The 23,114-nt window shown below is 46.3% G+C and overlaps 1 protein-coding gene across 1 annotated transcript in view; it reads left to right on the forward strand.

Moving 5' to 3' along the window:
- Positions 1 to 543: 543 nt before the first annotated feature.
- The window catches only part of CLIC6 (chloride intracellular channel 6), a 77,591-nt gene continuing 55,020 nt past the window's right edge, over positions 544 to 23,114 (forward strand). Inside the window, exon 1 of the mRNA XM_073584631.1 lies at positions 544 to 2,993. Within this exon, the coding sequence (XP_073440732.1) occupies positions 663 to 2,993 (2,331 nt within the window). The 5' untranslated portion in view covers positions 544 to 662. The remainder of the gene's footprint in view (positions 2,994 to 23,114) is intronic.

Raw genomic sequence — 23,114 nt, forward strand, 5'->3', positions numbered from 1 at the left:
ACATACATTACATTACTGATCTTGAGTTACATTCTGTATTATACCCCAGAGCTGCACTCACTATTCTGCCAGGTTTATAGCTGAAATACATGATGTATCTGAGTATTAGTACAGGGTAGATATTTTTGTGTGTGTACAATGACTCCACCATCTTAATAGTTGTATTACAGAAACGACAAAGTGGCAAGTTCCAGAGAACAGTCCTCGTAGCACAAAATCAAAAAATGAAAGTATCGTCAGACACTATTTATTCATGCATTTCCAGGAGGAATGAGCTCGGAACCAGGCCCTGTGGATTTTTTTTTCTTTTTTTTTATATTTGAGGTGATATGATAGGTACAACCATTATTTAGAGGAACAGACTTTTCAGGTGGACATATGTGACTCCATAGAATACATCCCATTCTATGGTCCTGGCTGCTTTTTGCTTTGTGACCTGCAGCTTGTGTTGAGTTGGGAATTTCTCTGGGAGACTTGTGGCACCAGTGGGAGGTGTACAAGGCGTGGAGACCGGAGAGGAGTGGGACACACACACTGCTGCACACTTAGAGGATTTGTGAGCACAGCTCTGACTGCAAGGCAATAATCCAGCACTTAACCAGGTCATTCCAGAAGCAGAGAGGCTGGCAGCTGGGGCACGCACACTTTCTGTTGGTTTAAGCATGGCAGAGGCGGCAGGTGAGCAGCACCAAGTGGCAGATCTGCAACAGCAGCAACAAGAGGCAGATCTGCAACAGCAGCAACAAGTGCTTCAGAAAGTCAGCGTAGGGGAGTGGGGCATAGAGACAGCATTGAGCAATGGACATGTGGAGGTAGGAGAGGCTGAGAGGGGCATGGAGGGTCCTAAGATTCAGGGGTCTGGAGGAATTTTGGCCAGAGACACTAGTTCAGTAGTTGGTGCAGGGGGAATGGAGGAGGTTGTAGACCCCAATAGGGTGGAAGGTGTAGAAAATAAAGAAATTGTTAACCCCAATGTTGAGGAAGGGGCAAGTGAGAAAGGGGAGGCTGTGAACCCCAATGTAGAGGAAGGGGTGAAAGAGGAGGCTGTGAACCCCAATGTAGAGGAAGGGGTGAAAGAGGAGGCTGTGAACCCCAATGTAGAGGATGGGGTGAAAGAGGAGGCTGTGAACCCCAATGTAGAGGAAGGGGTGAAAGAGGAGGCTGTGAACCCCAATGTAGAGGATGGGGCAAGTGAGAAAAGGGAGGCTATGAACCCCAAGGTAGAGAAAGGGACAAAAGAAAAAGAGAAGACTGTAAACCCCAATGTAGAGGGAGGAATGAAAGAGGAGGCTGTGAACACCAATGTAGAGGAAGGGGCAAGAGAGAAAATGGAGGTTGTGAACCCTAATATAGAGAAAGGGGAAAAAGAGAAAGGAGAGGCTGTGAACCCCAATGTAGAGGAAGAGACAAGAGAGAAAGGGGAAGATGTGAACCCCAATGTAAAGGATGGAGAAAGAGAGAAAGAGGAGGCTGTGAACACCAGTCTAGAGGAAGGAACAAGAGATAGCCCAAATGTTGATGAAGCAGTGGGGGATAAAGAGGAAGCTGTGAACCCCAATATAGAGGAAGAAGCAGCAAATAAAGGGGAAGCTGTTAGCCCTAATTTTGCAGAGGGTGCAATGGAGAAAGGGGACTCTGTGAACCCCATAGTTGTAATTGGGGCAGTGAATCCTAACATTGAAGAGGGTGTAGGAGAGAAAGGAACCTTGGAGAAAATGGAGACAACTATCATTAATGTGGAGGATTGTGCAGGAAAGAAAGAGGCTGTAAATCTCAATGTGGAAGAGAGGGCAGACGGAAAAACTGAAACAGTGAACCCCAACATAAAGGAGGGGATAGAAGTGGTAGAGGTGATTGTGAACTCAGGTGTTGTAGAGGGGGCAAAAGAGATATTGGAGGCAAGGAACCCAAGTGTAGAGGTGGGTGCAGGGGAGGAAGCTCAGACTGAGAATACTACTGTGGAGGACAAACACAGAGGAATGACTGAGAGCCTCAATTTAGAAGAATGTGCATGTGAGGGAGATGCTGTGGGCTCAAGAACACAGCAAGGTGACGGCGAAGTAACTGGGGAACCACTGATAGAAGGGGGTACAAGGGAAAAGGAGGAGGCTGAGAGCTCCAGGATAGAAGAGCATACAGGGAAGAGTCAGGAGCTAGAGACACTTGTAGCATCTCCAGAAACAGAAACCACTGGTCATGGGGACAAATCTCAGGTGCCTACAGAGATGGATATAGATGAGGGTGATGCCAGCCTAGACAAGGATGAGAAAGATGGAGGGAAAGATATTAGTAGTGAGAGCAGTGAAGGAACTTCCAGCAGTGATGAGGAGGAAGAAGAAGAGAAGGAGGAAAAGGAAGCAGGAGATGAAGCTCCTGAGAAGCAAGGTGAGGGGCAGGCAGAGGCAGAAGCTGGAGAACAAGTATATATAGAAGGTATTGCTAGATCCGAGGTAGAGCCAGGGATTAATATTGAAGATCAGGTAGAGGAAGTACCTGCTGCACACATAGATCCTGGGAGCAGCACTGGAGAAGTATCTTCTGAGATAAGTCATCCTACAGAGAAAGAAGAGGTGTCAGAAAAAAATGTAGAAGATGCAGCTCCACCAGCAAAACATGATGATGGGTATGTGACGCAAGGAGCAAGTGAAAAAGAGATAAGTGAGGAAAAACCAAAAACCCCTGGTGCAGATGTTCCTCAGGAGGCTACTCCTGCAAAAGAACATAAAGAAGAAGACAACATACAAAATGAGAGCCTTATAACAGAAAGCAATGCCACCCTGGAGGAGACCAGCGTGTCGGCGGACAGTTCTGCCAAAGCTGAGGAGACCCCAACAGAGGAAGAAGACCAAAATATGGGTTCAGAAGCCAGTGCCGGGGAAGGAAGGAAAGAAGATTTCATCAGAGAAAATGGTACGATGGATACGATCAACGCAGACTCCGCGGTACAAAACAACGAGGTGCCACCGGAGCATGACATATGTCTATTCGTCAAGGTAAGGTTTGCCTTTATATTATGGGATGATACTTTTGGTATAGGCTCCTGTCTGAAGAGTATATTGCCCTTTAGATGAGCCGATACTCAGGAGCGAGTGTTCTTTCGGACGCCAATTATTGGCTTGTGTAAACTTGCTGGCAGTCGTCCGCCAAACATGCAAAGCACTCATTGATCCGGTGATTGCATCGTTCATGACGGCAATGAAGTCCTCACTATTGGCAACACAGATTCCTGTAAACGGGACGCGTGCTGCCGAGAACGGTGATATCCTACTTGCACAGAACAATCGTTTTAACAATCTTTCTGTAGTCTTGTATGTAGCAGATCAGCGTTTGTTTTTTTTTAACCGCCTCAGTCAGGAAGTGTGAACGGGCCTTAGGTTTGAAAACATTTCCAGTTGTCTCCTGCGCCATCATTTCGGGTTTCATGGTTGTATACACTATGCCCTTCGTATTCATCTTTTCGGGCGGCAAATCAATCTGTTTATAGGCAGCCATGACAGTAGAGAACGACTTCTACACTCCGTTACCCAAAAGGGGATTCCGGTTTTGAGTAATAAAAAGTTCTACTTTCTAATATAGTTTTTTCTTTTAATTCCTCCTCATTTCCAAGCTCTTATCTCCATTCAGAGGCAATAAATGTCTGCAACCAAAATCCTGATCTGGATGAGAAGGGGATACAATTATGTGTTATATGGGTCCAGACTGATACACTGTAACAAACTACCAGCTGCTGCATTAAGTGTAACATTCACTGACAACAAGCAGAGATGAATTGAAATTTAGAGGATGATAGAAAGCTGTAGAACTTTTGGTTTATACTTTATTAAACATTATTGACACAATGGACATCCGATAAATGTTGATAAATACAATGCCTTGGAAAAGTATTCATATTCTGTGAACTTTTCAAAATTTTTTCACGTTATGCCCACAAAATTAAATGTATTTTTGGGGGGATTTTATGTGACATACCAAGACAAAGTAACAAGTATTTGTGACGTATAAAGGAATTTTTTTTTAAATAAAAATTTAAAATATTTTTGTAATATAAATTTAAAAATATAAATTTGAAAATTATGATGTCCATTTGTATTCAACCCCCTGAGTCAATACTTTGTAGAACCACCTTTCGCTGTAATTACTGCTGCAGTCTTTGGGGGTCTGTCTCTCCCAGTGACTGCAGACTTATCATTTTAGATTATACTGTACTGTACTGTACAGTCCTCTATACAGTATTATAGTCACCACATTGTCCTCCATACAGTATAATGGGCACCACATATTCCTCCATACAGTATTATGGGCACCACATGGTCCTCCATACAGTATAATGGGCACCACATATTCCTCCATACAGTATTATGGGCACCACATATTCCTCCATACAGTATTATGGGCACCACATGGTCCTCCATACAGTATTATGGGCACCACATATTCCTCCATACAGTATTATGGGCACCACTTGGTCCTCCATACAGTATTATGGGCACCACATGGTCCTCCATACAGTATTATGGGCACCACATATTCCTCCATACAGTATTATGGGCACCACATGGTCCTCCATACAGTATTATGGGCACCACATATTCCTCCATACAGTATTATGGGCACCACATGGTCCTCCATACAGTATTATGGGCACCACATAGTCCTCCATACAGTATTATGGGCACTGCATAGTCCTCTATATAGTATTATGGGCACCACAGTCCTCCGTACAGTATTATGGGCACGACAAAGTCCTCAATACAGTATTATGGGCACGACATAGTCATCCATACAGTATTATGGGTACCACATAGACCTCCTTACAGTATTGTTGGCACCCCATAGTCCTCCATATAGTATAATGGGCTCCATATATTGCTCCATACAGTATATAATGGTCCCATATAGTATATAATGGCCCCATATATTGCTCCATACAGTATATAATGGCCCCATATAGTGCTACATACAGTATAACATTTCCCATATAATGTCCCATACAGTATAATGGGCCCCATATAATGCTCCATACAAAAAAAAATCAAATACCTCTCCCATTCCCTGCTGCTCAGGTATCCTCAGTGTCTTCTAACTCTCTGCACTCCTCAGATGGCGCGCTTTAGTGACATCATCACACCGTCTGCCCTGAGACATCTCAGTCAGAAGATGCTGAAGAGAGCGGAGCAGCATCCATATTTTTCTAATCCTGGAAACTCCTTTTAGATAAGTGTTGTCATACTTTTCTTGTTGCTTGGAGTATCTAGGAGAGTGGAGGGAACTCAGTGGTGAAGGCCCTTACTTGGTGGAGACTCTTTGGCATTTTCATCTTTAAAAGACTTTATTAATGTGCCTAGTTTTGTTCAAAATGGAAAAATCAAACAATATTCATCTACGGATAGTTACAGCTCCTCCATACTACCACCGGTGTCTCCCATCTTCTTCCAATGGGGAGAATCAGCTGATCATCTGAGCAAGAAGAGATATAATTTCTTCTGAGTTGGATTAAATGCCAAGGTTACAACAATCATCTGTCACCTATGTAGCAAATGTTCAGAATCAATAGCAGCACGGAAGACATTATTCAGATGTAATGAGAAGTGTAGCTGTGAAGCCAGCACTGGGGTGAGATAAAACCCTTACTAAAACTTTACTAAAAAGCAGCAGCATTGATGGTATTATTTTATAGTACTTAATAGTGTAGCTATGAATCCAGCACTGGGGTGAGATAAAACCATTACTAGAACATTAAAAAAAGCAGCAGCATAGATTACACTATTCAACAGTACTGTGCAGTGTAGCTGTGAATCCAGCACTGGGGTAAAATAAAACCCTTATTAAAACTTAACTAAAAAGCAGCATAAATGGTATCATTCAGCAGTACCGAGTAGTGTGTCTGTTAATCCAGTACTGGGGTGAAATAAAACCCTTACTAGAACTTTACTAAAAAGCAGCAGCATGGATGGTATTATTCTATAGTATTTAGTAGTGTAGCTGTGAATCCAGAACTGGGGTGAGATAAAACCCTTACTAGAATGTTACTAAAAAAACAGTAGAAGTAGAAAATCCAGAGAGCAACAAAAAGCGCAAATAGGGACTTAACTGGTTACAACATGGGGTGCACCGGGGAGAAGTACGCTCACCTTGTTTTGTTGCAACTAAGCAACATGTGAAAAGCATGTATCAGCTGCTGTAGGACATGGGTCCAAATACTGAGGATAATGGTGAAACCGGGTGTATATGTCCAAATCTGCACTGCTGATAAAGACGGATGGCAGACAATATTCTTCAAGGCTTTATTTCAAAACAGGTTACTAGTCAATGCGCTTCGAGCTCATGCAAGATGTAAGCTTTTGTCCTGAGAAAGAGGTCCTGCATGACCTCAAAACGCATTGACTATTAACCTGTTTTAAAATAAAGCCTTGAAGAATATCATCTGCCATCCATCTTTATCAGCAGCGCAGATTTGGACACATACACCCGGTTTCACCACTGAAAAACAGTAGCATATATGACATTATTCAGCAGTACCAAGCAGTGTAGCTGTAAATCCAATACTGAAGTGAGATAAACCATTACTAGAATGTTACTAAAAAGCAGTAGCATATATGACAGTATTCAGCAGCATCAAACAGTGTAGCTGTGAATCCAGTACTGGGATGAGATAAAATCATTACTAGAATGTTACTAAAAAGCAGTAGCATAGATTACATTATTCAACAGTACCAAGCAGTGTAGCTTTGAATTCAACACTGGGATGAGATAAAACCCTTACTAGAACTTTACTAAAAAGCAGTAGTATAGATTACATTATTCAACAGTATCAAGTAGTGTAGCTGTGAATCCAGCACTGGGGTGAGATGAAACACTTACAAGTATACAGCAGCATGGAGGACATTATACAAAAGTATTGAGCAGTGTAACTATGAATTCAGTACTGTTGTCAGATAAAACACTTACTAGAAGACAGAAGCACAATCGGTCTATTCCACTCTATTCCTACCTCCTATTTCCCATCCCCTCTCTCCATAGACTTTCGTCGGCAGCTGTAATGTGATCCCTTTCAGTGAACTGGCAACCCATCTTGTTTTAACCATATACAGTTTTCTAGCTATTTATTGTCATAAGTGATGAGTTCAGGAGGCAGGAGGAGAAATGGCTCGTAAGTGGAGAAAGAAGCAGATTTCTCTGATAAGATGTATTACAAGGGTTCTCATATTTGCTTGTACTATTGATATATGGAAAGTTTGTTGATGTGAGAGTGACCATTTATAATATCCCGATCTGGAAGGTGTTAATAGGAGCAACCGATAAGCTTGTTGATCTGAATCCCGATAGTGCAGGTGGCGATTAATGCTGGCCTCATATCTCATATAGTTGGCAAGCAGTACAGCAGATGGAGGTGACCCGATGATATGGAGCATGTACGATCATGTGCTGCTCTGGGCAGGTGATTATATTTAGGCTACGTTCACACATCCATTGTACATGTCCGTGTGCTGTTTTTTTTTCTCCGACCATAAATGGACTCATAAAGGTTTATTGATCCATACATACATTAGTTTTAAAACGGATCCATATATCCGGTCTCTAAATCTCAGAACGGGTCCTATGCACCTCCGATTTGTGGATCCATTTAATATAGATAAAAAAATTTAAGTCAGACTTTTTATTTCAGTTTTCCATCCATATTTCAAGAGTCAGCGCATGAAAAAAGTCCAGACGGTCAGCTTCAATTTTTAAAACTGATGATAAAAAAAAAAAAATCTGAGGCAAAAGGAATGACACTTGGGAGAAAAAAAAGCCTGTTTTATACAGATATAAAAGTAGAAACGGATGTGTGAATGTAGCCTTAGAAGAGTAGTGTAGAAGAGTGTTTATAGTGTGAACGTTGTATGAAGATTTGAAAAAAATAATTTTTTTTTTCTCTGTTTTTTGGCCTTTTTTTTGCATTTCTGTTACATTTTAATCATATGTAACTGAGCGGAAAAGGATTTTTCTACCAGGACGAAATAAAATAACCCAAATGACCAAAAAAGTACAAATCTTTATTACATAAAAATGTAAAAATAGTTCCAGCATAACAGACAAAGGCTAAAAACTGGTGTATGAGCAGAAGTGGGAACCTCAAGATAACAAGGGTATATGGCATAATTGTGTTTCACATACAATATAAATTGACAATATACATGAATAAGTATTCAGTGGTATGTAATCATAAGAGCATGCATAAATAGCAATGCAAACATAGCAATAAGTATGTATAACCCACAGCTGAAGGTCGCTGGTACTTGACAATAGTAGTCAGTAGTAAAGAAGCTCCCTCACCAAACACCCAACATGTATTTCCCTAATGCTTTTTCAGGGGTTTTATTGTCTTTGGAAAAACATTCAATTTTTCTGTGTTTTTTTGGCCTTTTTATGCCTTTCTGTTGCATTTTTTTCATCATAATGCACAATTCCTCCTGTTTTGGAGGTGGAAATGGGCCCCCTTTACCTCTTGGACCCCTGTTTCTTTTCCTTTTTTCAGATGAGATTTGTCTATAAAACTCAGTGGGTGAGTGAAAAAAATGGTTGACGTATTGATTATGTAAAAAATGGACACATACAGAAAACCGTAAGGGTGAAAAATTGATGTTTTTTTTGTATGCTTGTCTGAACCAGTCCAACATTGTTCACTGAGCCAGATTTACATATGGCCATACAGTCATACAGTGCAAAATCTAAGGTTAAAGGCAATAGTCACCTTTGCATAGATTTTTTTATAGTTTATTTTCTCCCTAAATGCAAAGTTAAGCAACTTTCTAAATAGAGTTCAGAAATATGTTCTACCTTATTGCTGCTGCAGAGTGTTTGTATTTCCTTCAGATTGCTCAGTGCTATTGCAAAAATGTTACAAAGCTCTGGGTTCTGACAGCTCCATCTGTTCTCCCCTTTCTCTTAACGTTATAGACCACAAGTGACTTTAAGATGTCTATTTGCCAGAAAATACCCCAGAGTGACACCATTCTAAAAACTGCACCCCTGAAGGTGCATTAACCCTTCAGTGCTTCACAGAAATTGAAGCAATGTTGAAGGAAAAAAAAATGAACAATAACCATTTTTTTTAATAAAATTTTTAATTTAGATCCAAATTTTTTTATTTTCACATGTGTAGCAGGAAAAAATAAACCCCAAAATTAGTTGTGCAATTTCTCCTGAGCACGACAATGCCCCATATGTGGGGGAAAACTACTGTTTGATCGCACAGGAAGGCTCGAAAAGGAAGGAGCATCGTTTGACTTTTTGAACGCAAAATTGTCTGGAAATGTCATGTCGTGTTTAGAGAGCCCCTGATGTGCCTAAACAGTGGAAACCCCCAACAAGTGACACCATTTTGGAAACTAGACCCCTCAAGGAATATATCTAGATGTGTGGTTAGCACCTTGAATGCTCAGGTGCTTCACAAAAGTTTATAATGTAGAGTCAGGAAAATAAAAAAAATCCAATTTTTCCCACAACAATGTTCTTTTAGCTCCAAATTTTGCATTTTTACAAGGGTAACAGAAGAAAATGCAAAATACAATTTGTTGTGCAATTTCTCCGGAGTACACTGATACACCATATGTGGGGGAAAACTACTGTTTGGGATCACGGCAGGGCTCGAAGACGAAGGATAGCGAATCGATAGCGAATGCCATGTCAGGTTTGGAGATCCCCCTGATGTGCCTAAACAGTCAAAATCCCCCACAAGTGATGCCATATTAGAAACTATACCCCTCAAGGAATATATATAGATGTGTCGTGAGTACCTTGAACCCCCAGGCGCTTCACCAAAGTTTATAACGTTGAGCTGTGAAAATAAAAAAATAAAGTTTTTCTCTCAAAAATGTCCTTTTAGCCCCAATTTTTGTATTTTCACAAGGGTAACAGTAGAAATTTCACCATACAATTTGTTGTACAATTTCTCCTGAGTACGCCGATAACCCATATGTGGTCAAAAACTACTTCTGAGGCACAGTGCAAAGCTCAGAAGGGAAGAAGTGCCATATTTTACTGGAATGGTTTGAAGGTGGCATGTCACATTGGCAGTGCCCATGAGGTGCCAGAACAGCAGAAACCCCCCCATAAGTGATGCTATTTTCAAACTACACCTCTCAGTTAATTCTTATACGGATCATGTTGACACCACATGTGCTTCACAGAAATTTATACCATTGGCGGTGAAGAAAGAATAATTACATTTTTACCGCTAAAATGTTGATTTAGCCCCAATTTTTTATTTGGGCTGATAGGAAAAAATGGACCTCACAGTTGGTTGTGCGCCAATACCCTACATGTAATCAGTAACTACTTTTGAGTCACAGTGCGAAACTCAGAAGGGAAGGAGCGCCATATTATGGTGCAGATTTTACTGATATGGTGTGCGGGAGCCATGACGCACTGGGAGAGCCCATGAGGTGCAAGAACAGCAGAATCCCTCCATAAATGATGTCATTTTACAAACTAAACCTCTCAATGAATTCATCTAGAGGTGCAGTGATCATATTGACACCACTGGTGGATCACAGAATTTTATACCATTGGACAGAGAAGAAAAATAATTACATTTTTACCATTCAAATTTAGTTTTAGCACCAGATTTTCATAAGGGGAAATTTTTAAAATTGCCACCAAAATTTCTACTGAATGTAGCGATATCCCATAAGTGGTTGTACACTACTGCTTAGCCACACGGCGAGACTTGGGAAGGACAAAGCGCCATTTTGCCTTCTAGAGTGCAGATTTTTCTAGAACAGTTTGCGGACTCCATATACAGAGCTCATAAGTGCTAGAATAACAGAATGCCCCCTCAAGTGACCCCATTTTGGAAATTATACCCCTTTGGGAATTTATCTATGGGTGTAGTGACAATTTTGACTCCATGGGTGTTTTCCAGAAACGAGCAGCAGGCATCCATTCACCATAATGAGGCAACAGTTACTCTGGACTCTGTCTGGCCTATGTTCAGCGGTTTTCAGAAGTGCACAAAACTGTGGCCATCGGCACTTTTATGCATGCCTAAAAAGATGGACACTGCCGGATCACAAGTCAGACTGCGTCCACAATGCCTCCATCTGCCTCATTATAAGGAGTCTTCTGCCAGAGGTTCTAGCTGAATCACATATTTCAGAAATTTACACTGTAGCAAGCGCTCAGCGAAGCGCGCAGGATAAATTGGTGCCGAGCCTTACTGCAATCTTTGGGAGGCAGAATGAACAAATCAACAGCAGGTGAAGAATTGGTTTTATTTATTTTTTATGCTGTTCTTTCTGCGGTATGAGTGATTAGATGACTTTATTCTTTGGGTCTGTGCGATTACAGCGATACCAGATTTATATAGTTTTTTATGTTTGGCTGCTGTAACACACTAAAAGACTTTACTTAAAAAAAATATTTTTTTGCATCCTTATATTTAGATAGCTATAATGTTTCCATATTTCAGCTGACAGTCATGTGAGGGCTTATTTTTTGTGGAATGAGTTGACGTTTCTATTGGTACTATTTTCGGGCACATGCTTTGATCGCTTTCTATTCCGATTTTTGGGAGGCAGAATGAACAAAAACCATCAATTGAGTAATTTTTGTTGTTTTCTTAATGCCGTTCCTTGTGTGGTAAAAATGAATAAGGCAGGTTTAGTCTTCGGGTCTGTATGATTACAGCGATACCACATTTATATTTATTGATGTTTTGGCACTTTTACAGATTAACATTTTTTAGCGCATTTTATTCCAATTGTTATTCTGCAGTATGATGAAAAAGCATAGTTTTATGCCTCTTCTTTATTTTTACTTTTTACAGTGTTCACTGAAGGGGTTAACTAGTGGGACAGTTTCATAGAATAGGTCGCTCTGGATGCGTTGATTTCAAATATGTGCAGTTTTTTTTATAAAAACTTATTTTTTTTATTATTTTGTACATTTTACAATTTTTTTTTCTTTTTTTTTTTACAAAGTATTTTTCCTATTTTTTTATGATTTTTTTTTTTTTTTATTTAGTCTCACTATTACATTTATCTACAGGGTGGGCCATTTAATGGATACACCTAAATAAAATGTGAATGGTTGGTGATATCAACTTTCTGTTTGTGGCATATTAGTATATGGGAGGGGGGGAACTTTTCAGGATGGGTGGTGACCATGGTGGCCATTTTGAAGTTGGCCATTTTGGATCCAACTTTATTTTTTTCAATGGGAAGAGGGTCATGTGACACATCAAACCAATTGAGAATTTCACAAGAAAAACAATGGTGTGCTTGGTTTTAAGATAACTTTATTCTTTTATGAGTTATTCATAAGTTTATGACCACTTGCAAAATGTGTTCAATGTGCTGTCCATTATGTTGGATTGTCAATGTAACTCTCTTCTCCCACTCTTGACACACTGATAGTGTAGTGCTGAGGAAAACTATGTCAGAGAGTGGACCCTCTGGATCGCGGATCCGGAGCCCCCGGGTCGAGCACGCCAGGTGAAGACCGACCCCTATACAGGGACCGTTTGGGGCAGGACCACAGAGGACGGAGGCGCGACAGCCGGAACCAAGAGGGACGGCTCCACAAACAAAAGGCCTAAGGAAGCAGCGGACAATATGCTAGCAGGGACAGGTGGCTCAGGGAAGGGCTAGATACGGAAAGGCTGGAGGAGGAAACAAGGCAAACTGGAGACAGGGGACGGGACGAGGAATGGAGGAACCGGAGAACCTGGACCGCCTGGGGAGAGCGGGGAGGAAGACACAGAGACAGGCAGGAAGAGTGGGCAGAGGTAGGACAAACTACAGAAGAACTGTAGGGGCCAGATTGCTACACAATCATCAGGCGTCCTCCTAACAGCGAGGACGCCTGAAATATACCAGCCCCCGGAAGTGCGTGTGCCAGGCCGACCCCTCAGCGCCGCCCACCGCTGGAGACAGAGGAGGGGAGGAGGCGCGCGCGTGACAGAGAGCGGAAGCCAGGAGCCGCCGTGAGGGAGCGTGGACGACGGGCGCGAGGCCGGACGGGGGCGCGCAGGTAGGGAAGCGCTGCGGTGCGCGTTGCTCTGGAAGGGGCATTGGCGGGCATAGCCGCCGATGTCACAGTACCCCTCTCCTTACGTCCCTTCTTACTGAGATTGGCAAAAAACCTTTTCAGAATCCGGGGAGCATTGACATTCTCCCGGGGTTCCCAGGACCGTTCCTCGGGACCAAAACCCACCCAATCGATAAGAAAAAGGGTCTTACCCCGGACTCTTTTCATAGCCAGGATGTCTTTGACCTCGAAGACGTTGTCCGAGATGACAGGTGAAGGAGGGACGATGGAAACTGGTTGGAACCGATTCAGGACTACGGGTTTCAAGAGCGAGACATGGAAGGCGTTGGGAACCCGGAGCGAAGCAGGCAACCTCAGTTTGTAAGCCACCTCATTAATGCGTCCAATTACTTCAAACGGCCCAATGTACCGAGGACTCAGCTTATAAGAGGGAACTCTCAGACGGATATGTCGAGTAGAAAGCCAGACTTTGTCACCTGGATGGTACGGAGGCACGTCCCTCCGTCTTTTGTCTGCATGCTTCTTGATTCGGTTGTTGGCACCCTTGAGCGCGTCCCTGGTCTCTCTCCAAATCTGCGAGAATTCTTTAGCAAGAGAATCGGCTGCGGGTACTCCTGTAGACGTGGAGAAAGGTAACGGAATGCTTGGGTTTTGACCGGTTACCACAAAAAAAGGTGACTTGGTGGTAGATTCGCTGGGATGATTGTTGTGCGAGAATTCAGCCCAAGGTAGGAGCGCGACCCAATTGTCCTGATGGGCGTTGGCGAAATGACGTAGGTAGGTGGTTAACACCTGATTAATTCGCTCCACTTGCCCGTTGGTCTGAGGATGGTATGCGGAGGAGAAGTCGAGAGATGTTCCCATAAGCCGGCAGAGAGCCCTCCAGAAGCGGGAGGTGAACTGGACCCCCCGATCAGACAGAATCCGCTGAGGAAGACCATGCAGCCTGAAGATCTGGTGGATGAAGATCTCGGCCAACTTCGGAGCGGATGGTAGTCCTGGTAAGGGAATGAAGTGGGCCATTTTGGAAAAACGATCTGCCACGACTAAGATGGTGGTACATCCGGCTGAGCGGGGTAAATCAGTTACAAAATCCAAGGCGATCTGCTGCCAGGGGGCCTCAGGAACTGGCAATGGGTGAAGAAGGCCGGCGGGCAAGGTCCTAGCCACCTTGTTCTGGGCACAGATTGTGCACGAGGCAACATAGTCCATCACATCCTGGCGAAGCGTGGGCCACCAGTAATACCGAGACAGCAGTAGGAGAGTCTTTTTAGACCCAACGTGCCCTGCAATCTTGGAGGAATGCCCCCAGCCCAACACCTCCGTACGTTTGTTTTGAGGGACGAAAGTCTTACCGGGCGGAGGAATAGCAAAATTCACAGGGGCCACAGTGATCATTTTGGTGGGCTCGATAATATGGGATGGGACTTCTTCCTTCTCCGACGACTGTAATGACCTGGAAAGGGCATCGGCCTTGATGTTCCTATTACCAGGACGAAAATGAAGCTGGAAGTCAAAGCGGGAGAAGTACAGGGCCCATCTGGCTTGCCGGGCATTGAGTCTTTGGGCAGACTGTAGGTACGCCAGGTTCTTGTGGTCAGTGAGGATGGTAAAGGGATGTACAGCCCCCTCGAGTAAATACCGCCATTCAGCCAAAGCCATCTTAATGGCCAGTAATTCTCGGTCTCCAATGGAGTAGTTGCACTCCGCCGGTGAGAAGACTTTAGAAAAGAAGCCGCAAGGGACCAACCGTCCGGAAGAAGCCTGCTGGGACAAGACTGCTCCAGCTCCAGTGGAGGAGGCATCCACTTCCAGGACGAAGGGCCTGCTGGTCACAGGCCGATGCAAAATGGGTGCTGACGCAAAGGAACGTTTCAGGGCTTGGAAAGCGTTTTCAGCTTCAGGGGACCAGCTGTTGGGCTTCACTCCCTTGCGGGTCAAGGCCGTGATGGGTTTGGTAACCGTAGAAAAGTGAGGCACAAACTGACGGTAATAATTTGCGAACCCAAGAAATCGCTGGATGGCCTTAATCCCCACTGGACGGGGCCACTTGAGTACCGCACTGAGTTTTTCGGGATCCATCTTTAGGCCGGAATCGGTAACGACATATCCCAAGAAGGGCAGTGACGACTGCTCAAAGAGGCATTTCTCGATCTTGGCGTAGAGTTGGTTCTCTCGAAGGCGGTGCAAGACCAAGCGTACGCTTTTGCGATGGGAGGACAAGTCAGGCGAGAAAACGAGAATGTCGTCAAGATAGATGACCACACAGGAGTAGAGTAGATCCCGGAATACCTCGTTGATAAATTCTTGAAATACAGCGGGGGCGTTGCAGAGGCCGAAGGGCATAACCAGGTATTCATAATGCCCGTCACGGGTGTTGAAGGCCGTTTTCCACTCATCCCCTGCACGGATCCGGACCAAATTGTAGGCTCCCCGCAGATCCAACTTCGTGAAGATCCGGGCTCCTCTCAGACGGTCAAAGAGCTCAGGAATCAACGGAAGGGGGTAACGATTTTTTACGGTGATATTGTTTAGGCCCCGGTAATCAATGCAAGGCCGCAGTGATCCGTCTTTCTTCCGGACGAAGAAGAAACCTGCGCCCGCAGGAGAGGAGGATTTCCGGATAAACCCCTTGGACAGATTCTCTTGGATATATTCCGTCATGGCAGAGGTTTCGGCAGGAGAAAGAGGGTAAGTTCTACCCCTGGGAGGAACCGCTCCAGGAATCAGGTCGATGGGGCAGTCGTAGGGCCGGTGCGGAGGCAGGGAATCCGCCTCCTTTTTGCAGAAAACATCAGCGTAGGCGTGGTATGGAGCAGGAAGGCCGGGGAGGTCCGTTGGCCTAAGCTGAGGATGGAAACGAACCAGGGTACGTAAACAGCTGGCATGGCAGGGGTGCCCCCAACGTAGGATCTCTCCGGAGCGCCAGTCGATGACTGGCTCATGCCGCCTAAGCCAAGGAAGTCCTAAGAGAATGGCATGGGATAATTGAGGCAGGACATAGAAGGCAATCTTCTCAGAATGAAGTGCGCCAATTTGTAGGTTTACTTCAATGGTAACCGTGGTAATGAGCCCAGGAAGAGGTTTGCCATCGACGGAGGTGATTGCTCGAGGGTTACTTAGGACGACCACGGGAATCTGGAGTTTGTCAACCTCCTCCTGGCGGATGAAGTTGCCTGCTGCGCCCGAGTCCACATACGCCTCCACAGAGCCACGCCCCCGACCTGCAATAAGCAGAGCTGAAAGAGTAAGTGGGAGAGAGGGGGTCAGATTACCTAGGGGGCCCTCTCCTACCTGGCCTAGGCGGATGCGTTTCCCGGTCTCTCAGGACAAGTGCGAACGAAGTGATTGGCCCCTCCGCAATATAGGCAGAGTCCCTTAGTCATCCTCTCCTTACGGCGTTGTTCGGACAGCTTGATGCGATCCACCTGCATAGGCTCGGGAACAGAGTTACTAGGAAGGGCAACGGAGCGCGGAATGGGAGCTTGGTATAACCTAAAGGACCTCCTCTCCCTGGCTGACTCTCTAGCGCGTTCCTGAAAACGCAGGTCAATACGGGTAGCCAGGGAGATGAGATCCTCCAGGGTGGTTGGGAGGTCACGCCCGGCCAACTCGTCTTTGATTTTACAAGAAAGGCCTCTCCAAAAAGCACCAACCAGGGCCTCGTTATTCCACCCCAGCTCCGAGGACAGGGTCCGGAAACGGATGGCGTATTGCCCTACAGTAAGGGACCCCTGGCAGAGATTAAAAAGGGCCTCTGTAGAGGAAGCAAGGCGTCCGGGTTCATCAAAAACCTTACGAAACGTTTCAAAAAAACTCTGGATGTTAGTCACCACCGGGTCATCCCTCTCCCACAACGGATTCACCCAAGCCAGCGCCTCCCCTTCTAGATGGGAGATAATAAAGGCCACCTTGGCACGGTCCGTGGGGTATTGTTGGGGAAGAAGATCAAAGTGCAATCTGCACTGATTTACAAATCCCCTACATAATTTTGGGTCCCCACAGTACCTAGGCGGCTTACCAAGACGGGGAGGAGGGAAAGAGACAGCGTCCCGGGCTTGGTTAGAAGCGGCCGCAGAGGACTGCAAAGAGAGCAGCCGATCATCCACGGATGCCATATACCCCAAAATGTGAGATTGCGCATCGCGCTGCTGTGCGAGCTCCTGCTGGAGACTGACTAAGAGAGGTGCATGCGCTGGGTCAGCGGTTTGTAAGGCGGAGAGCCGGGTGTCCATGGACTTCATGAATGACATGATACGGGTCTGATTCTCCCTTAGGAAAAGCAGTTCCTTTTGAGTGGCCGCCGCGGCACCGGCGGGGTCCATGGCCTGATGATACTGTAGTGCTGAGGAAAACTATGTCAGAGAGTGGACCCTCTGGATCGCGGATCCGGAGCCCCCGGGTCGAGCACGCCAGGTGAAGACCGACCCCTATACAGGGACCGTTTGGGGCAGGACCACAGAGGACGGAGGCGCGACAGCCGGAACCAAGAGGGACGGCTCCACAAACAAAAGGCCTAAGGAAGCAGCGGACAATATGCTAGCAGGGACAGGTGGCTCAGGGAAGGGCTAGATACGGAAAGGCTGGAGGAGGAAACAAGGCAAACTGGAGACAGGGGACGGGACGAGGAATGGAGGAACCGGAGAACCTGGACCGCCTGGGGAGAGCGGGGAGGAAGACACAGAGACAGGCAGGAAGAGTGGGCAGAGGTAGGACAAACTACAGAAGAACTGTAGGGGCCAGATTGCTACACAATCATCAGGCGTCCTCCTAACAGCGAGGACGCCTGAAATATACCAGCCCCCGGAAGTGCGTGTGCCAGGCCGACCCCTCAGCGCCGCCCACCGCTGGAGACAGAGGAGGGGAGGAGGCGCGCGCGTGACAGAGAGCGGAAGCCAGGAGCCGCCGTGAGGGAGCGTGGACGACGGGCGCGAGGCCGGACGGGGGCGCGCAGGTAGGGAAGCGCTGCGGTGCGCGTTGCTCTGGAAGGGGCATTGGCGGGCATAGCCGCCGATGTCACAGATAGCAATACCGCAGAAGAAATGCTAGCACAGGCTTCCAGTATCCGTTGTTTCAGGTGCTGCACATTTTGTATCTTCACCGCATAGACAATTGCCTTCAGATGACCCCAAAGATAAAAGTCTAAGGGGGTCAGATCAGGAGACCTTGGTGGCCATTCAACTGGCCCACGACGACCAATCCACTTTCCAGGAAACAGTTCATGTAGGAATGCTCGGACCTGACACCCATAATTGATGGTATGGGGTGGTATATGGGGTACAAAGATAGTGGGGTCATTCTTCATCAATGGAAACCTCAATGCCACTGGATATCTGAAATTGCTACATGATGATGTGTTGTCCTCTTTATGCACTGAAGATGGCACGTTCCCTGAGTATTTCCAGCAAGATGGTGCACCACCACATTATGGGTGTCAGGTTCGAGCATTCCTACAAGGAATCTGACCCCCTTAGACTAGCATTTCTTCTGCGGTGTTGCTATCAGTGTGTCAAGAGTGGGAGAAGACGGTTGCATTGACAATCCAACACAATGGGCAGCACTTTGAACACATTTTATAAGTGGTCATAAACTTGTAAATAACTCATGAAAAAATAAAGTTACGTTACAACCAAGCACACCATTGTTTTTCTTGTGAAATTCTCAATAAACTTGATGTGTCACATGACCCTCTTCCCATTGGAAAAAATAAAATTGGATCCAAAATGGGTGACTTCAAAATGACCGCCATGGTCACCACCCATCTTGAAAAGTTGGGGGAAACTTTTCAATATACTAATGTGCCACAAACAGGAAGTTGATATCACCAACCATTCCCATTTTATTTAGGTGTATCCATATAAATGGCCCAACCTGTACATTAAACTTCAATTGCTATTTCTCAGCAAATGAGAATAAAGATGATCCTTCTACAATGTGACAGCCCTTGAGATATTTGTAGACAGCTGTTAAGTCTCCTCTCAGTCTTCTCTTTTGCAAACTAAACATTCCCAAATCCTGCAACCTTCTTGCTACTAAGTCCCGGCTCACTATCCAGTTGCTGTTGTGCCCCCAAGTCTTGTGTGGGAATAAAGTGGTCACTACTTCTATTCCTCCGGTGTCTGCTGCAGGACCATTAGTATCCATACAACCTCGGTGACCGGGCCTCGGCCTTGCGCTTGGAACTTCTAGGAAGGGTGCTCTTCTAACCCACGTCCTCTGTTCCCTTTACTCCTCACGTTCCGTACTAGTCTTTCTTTCTATGGAGAATCAGGCTTTCAGTCTATGTTGCTCTCTCTCTTCCTTTCCCGTGCCAGCAGAACCAGGTCACTGGGATCTGCTGCAGCACTTCCATCCCTTTATCCCTCTCTCCAGGGATCTTCTTCTCTCCAACTTTCTAACTAACTGACTGACTGTTGTCCTAAACTCTTCCCGCTCCTTGTAATGTAATCTAACTCCACCCACCTCCCAACACGTTTCGTGTTCCAAGCAGGGAGCCGCCGAAGGTGCTTTGCTACACTACTTTGTGGTGTGAGGTGCAGGTGTTGGAGCGTGGTCAGGAGTCTCCACCTTACCTGGATGGTGGGATACCACACCTCAGGAGGAGGTGCAGTACCTCTGTGGCGACTGAACCCTCAGGGGCGCCACATAACCCAATATGAGTGTGTTTTATTGATAACGACCATGTTTCCTGTCATTGAGCCAGTTGTTAACCCAATTGAACATAGTCCCATTACCAAAATTTTATGTGCCAACCTTTTATGTGGCACCGTATCAAATGCCTTTGAAAAGTCCTTAGAGACAAGATCCATTGTCTTTCCCTGGTCCAGTTTTGAACTTGCCTCTACATAGAAACTGATCAGATTAGTCTGACAGGACCAATTCCTCATGTTGATGTTGAGTCATGAGGTTCTTCTTGGTGAGACACTCTACTAGAAAACTCTCAAAGACTTTTCCAACAGCCGAGGTTAAACTTGGTCTGTCTATCACAGTATCAATTCCTGCAGTACTCGGGGTTGGATGCCATCCGGGCCTGGGGATTTAGTGATTTTGAGGCGATGTCATACAGTTTACGCAGGTGACATTTCAGAGAGAATTTATGTTATCCCTGGTTATGTCATCAGTTATGGGATTTTACTTTTAAGGATTTTTGCTTAATCCAAAAATAAAAAAAAAAATAATTTCCAAATTGCCTCACTCTAATTAGATCAGTTAAAACATTTCTATCACAGTTTATACTTGTCCCAAAAGATGAAAAATGTTCTCACTGTTCAGAAAGTGAACGCCTTCCAGTTATTTCCATAAATAGCTCCGGGGTCTTGTGAAGCGAACATATATGTGTGATGAACCCAACGAGCCGCAGCCACAAATTACAGACCAGGAGGACTTTCAAAGTGTACAGAAGCAGCTCAAGGGCTTTTTTGCTTTTTTTTTGGTCTCTTTCGGTTTCTTCTGTTTGGCTTCATCCCAAAAATCACAGTAATGAGGCTGAAAGACGCAGCAAGAACATCAAGGACAGCTGCATTCACTATTCTGCTGGTACAGTCATTGTGCACCTAAGTTACTGATCCTGAGGTACATCATTATTCCTTTCTTTGTCTGCCTCGAGCTTGTCACTATTACCTGCGTTTATACCAGCTGCAGTGGTGGTGCTAGTGTCCTTGTCAGCCAGTGCATTAGCCAGGGTATAGTGAAGTGACAGCTAGGGACTAGGCGCATAACGGCAGCAGCGGAAGGACCCACATAGGGTGTTAGGGGAGTTTAGGGATAGGCACAGGTTGTTGTTTAGGACAGGGGTCTCAAAGTCGGCAGAGTACATGGGCCGCACATAAAAAAAATTTAAGCTGGCGGGCCGCATTCCTTTCAAACTTAATACAGTACAAAATTATTGTTAAACAATTGAGAAAAAAAAGAGAGAAAGAAAGAGGGGAAAGAAAGAAAGAACAGAGCAAAAGAAAGAACAGAGAGAAAGGAAGAGTCTATAAAGATACTATAGCAGCCCGGCTCACATTGTAATGCCCACCTGAGCCTCTTGATGCAGGACATATCATGATCCACTCACATGGCCAACATCCCCGAGTCCAAGGCGATCCCGCTGTCTGCGCTGTCGGAGGAGGACACGGTGATAGATCTGAAGCATTCCCTGAAGTGCCTCCATGGTTCTGTCACAATCTCCTCCCGAAGTTACCTCATTTCCGGTCAGCTTCCAGCACGTCACTTCCGATGGAACGTCACATGCGAGTTTTAAAGTGCTCCTCGGAGCTCCGCCATGTACTCTTGTGTCCGCTGGAAGAGTAACCTCCCGGCTGGGGCAGTGGGGCAGACTCAAAATCGGGACTGTCCCGCTGGATCTGGGATGGTTGGGAGATTTGAATGCTCCCCACCATACACCTTGTACACGCATGCTCCGCACACCTCATACACACGGTTCCGCTTTGTATGCCTCGTACACACACGGCTCTGCTCCATACACATCTCCGATCCGTATACCCCGTACACACATGGCTCCGCTCCGTACACCTCGTACCCATCTCTGTTCCGTACACCTCATACACACGCGGCTTTGCTCCGTTCACCTCGTACACACGCGACTCCGCTCCGTACACATCTCCGCTCCGTACACCTTGTACACACGCAGCTCCGCTCTGTACAACTCGTACACATGGCTCTGCTCCGTACACCTCGTACACACACGGCTCCGCTCCGTACACCTTGCACACACACGGCTCCGCTCCATACACCTCGTACACACGTGGCTCCGCTCCATACACCTCATACACATGGTTCCGCTCCGTACACCTCGTACACACACAGCTCCGCTCTGTACACCTTGTACACACACGGCTCCGCTCCGCACACCTTGTACACACATGCATAGCTCCCACCCTTCCCGGATTAGGTGGGACAGTCCTGTTTGTGCTCCACCCACCCGCTGTCCAGCCCGGGACTCTATTTTTCCCACACTGCAGGGAGATAAGCCACACTCCCCCCCCATGCACCCCATCCTCGTCCTCCCAGAGACCCATCGCAGCCCCTCACAGCCTGCAATGACATCCTAGGCTGTTCTATTCTGTGCACACCCAACCTGTGATGAGGTCACAGGAGGGGACGAGTCAGGGGTCACATGATCAGGAGCCTTGTGTATGCAGGACTCTGCTATGCTGGTTGTCATGGTGCTGGATGAGGCAAAGTTTCTGTGTGGGGTCAGGAGGGGTTAACAGGGTGAATGTAGCAGAGCTGTATGTGTACGAGGTGCACGGAGCGGAGTCGAGTGTGTGGGAGGTGTACGGAGTGGAGCCGCGTGTGTACGAGTTGTACGGAGCGGAGCCTAGTGTGTGAGAGGTTTACGGAGTGGAACCGAGTGTGTGCAAGGTGAACGGAGCGGAGCCGTGTGTACGAAGTGTACGGAGCGGAGCCGCGTGTGTACGAGGTGTACGGGGCGGAGCCGCGTGTGTACGAGGTGAACGGAGCAGAGCCGCGTGTGTAAGAGGTGTACGGAGCGGAGCTGCGTGTGTACGAGGTGTACGGAGCGGAGCCGCGTGTGTACGAGGTGTACGGAGCGGAGCAGTGTGTTTACGAGGTGTAAGGAGCGGAGCAGTGTGTGTACGGGGTGTGCGGAGTGGAGCCGAGTGTGTGCAAGGTGAATGGAGTGGAGCCGTGTGTGTATGAAGTGTACGGAGCGGAGCCGCATGTGTACGAGGTGTACGGAGCGGAGCCGCGTGTGTACGAGGTGTACGGAGCGGAGCCGCGTGTGTACGAGGTGTACGGAGCGGAGCCGCGTGGGTACGAGGTGTTCGGAGCGGAGCCGCGTGTGTACGAGGTGTACGGAGCGGAGCCACGTGTGTACGAGGTGTACGGAGCGGAGCAGCGTGTGTACGAGGTGTATGGAGCGGAGCCGCGTATGAATGGAGCAGAGCTGCGTGTGTACGAAGTGTACGGAGCGAAGCCGCGTGTGTATGAGGTGTACGGAGCGGAGCTGCGTGTGTACAAGGTGTATGGAGCGGAGCCATGTGTGTACGAGGTGTGTGGAGCGGAGCCATGTGTGTACCAGGTGTACGGAACGGAGCCCTGTATGTACAATGTGT

The sequence above is a fragment of the Dendrobates tinctorius genome, unplaced genomic scaffold (assembly GCF_039654945.1).
Source record: "Dendrobates tinctorius isolate UK_male_01 unplaced genomic scaffold, ASM3965494v1 ptg000084l, whole genome shotgun sequence".
Lineage (NCBI taxonomy): Eukaryota > Metazoa > Chordata > Amphibia > Anura > Dendrobatidae > Dendrobates > Dendrobates tinctorius.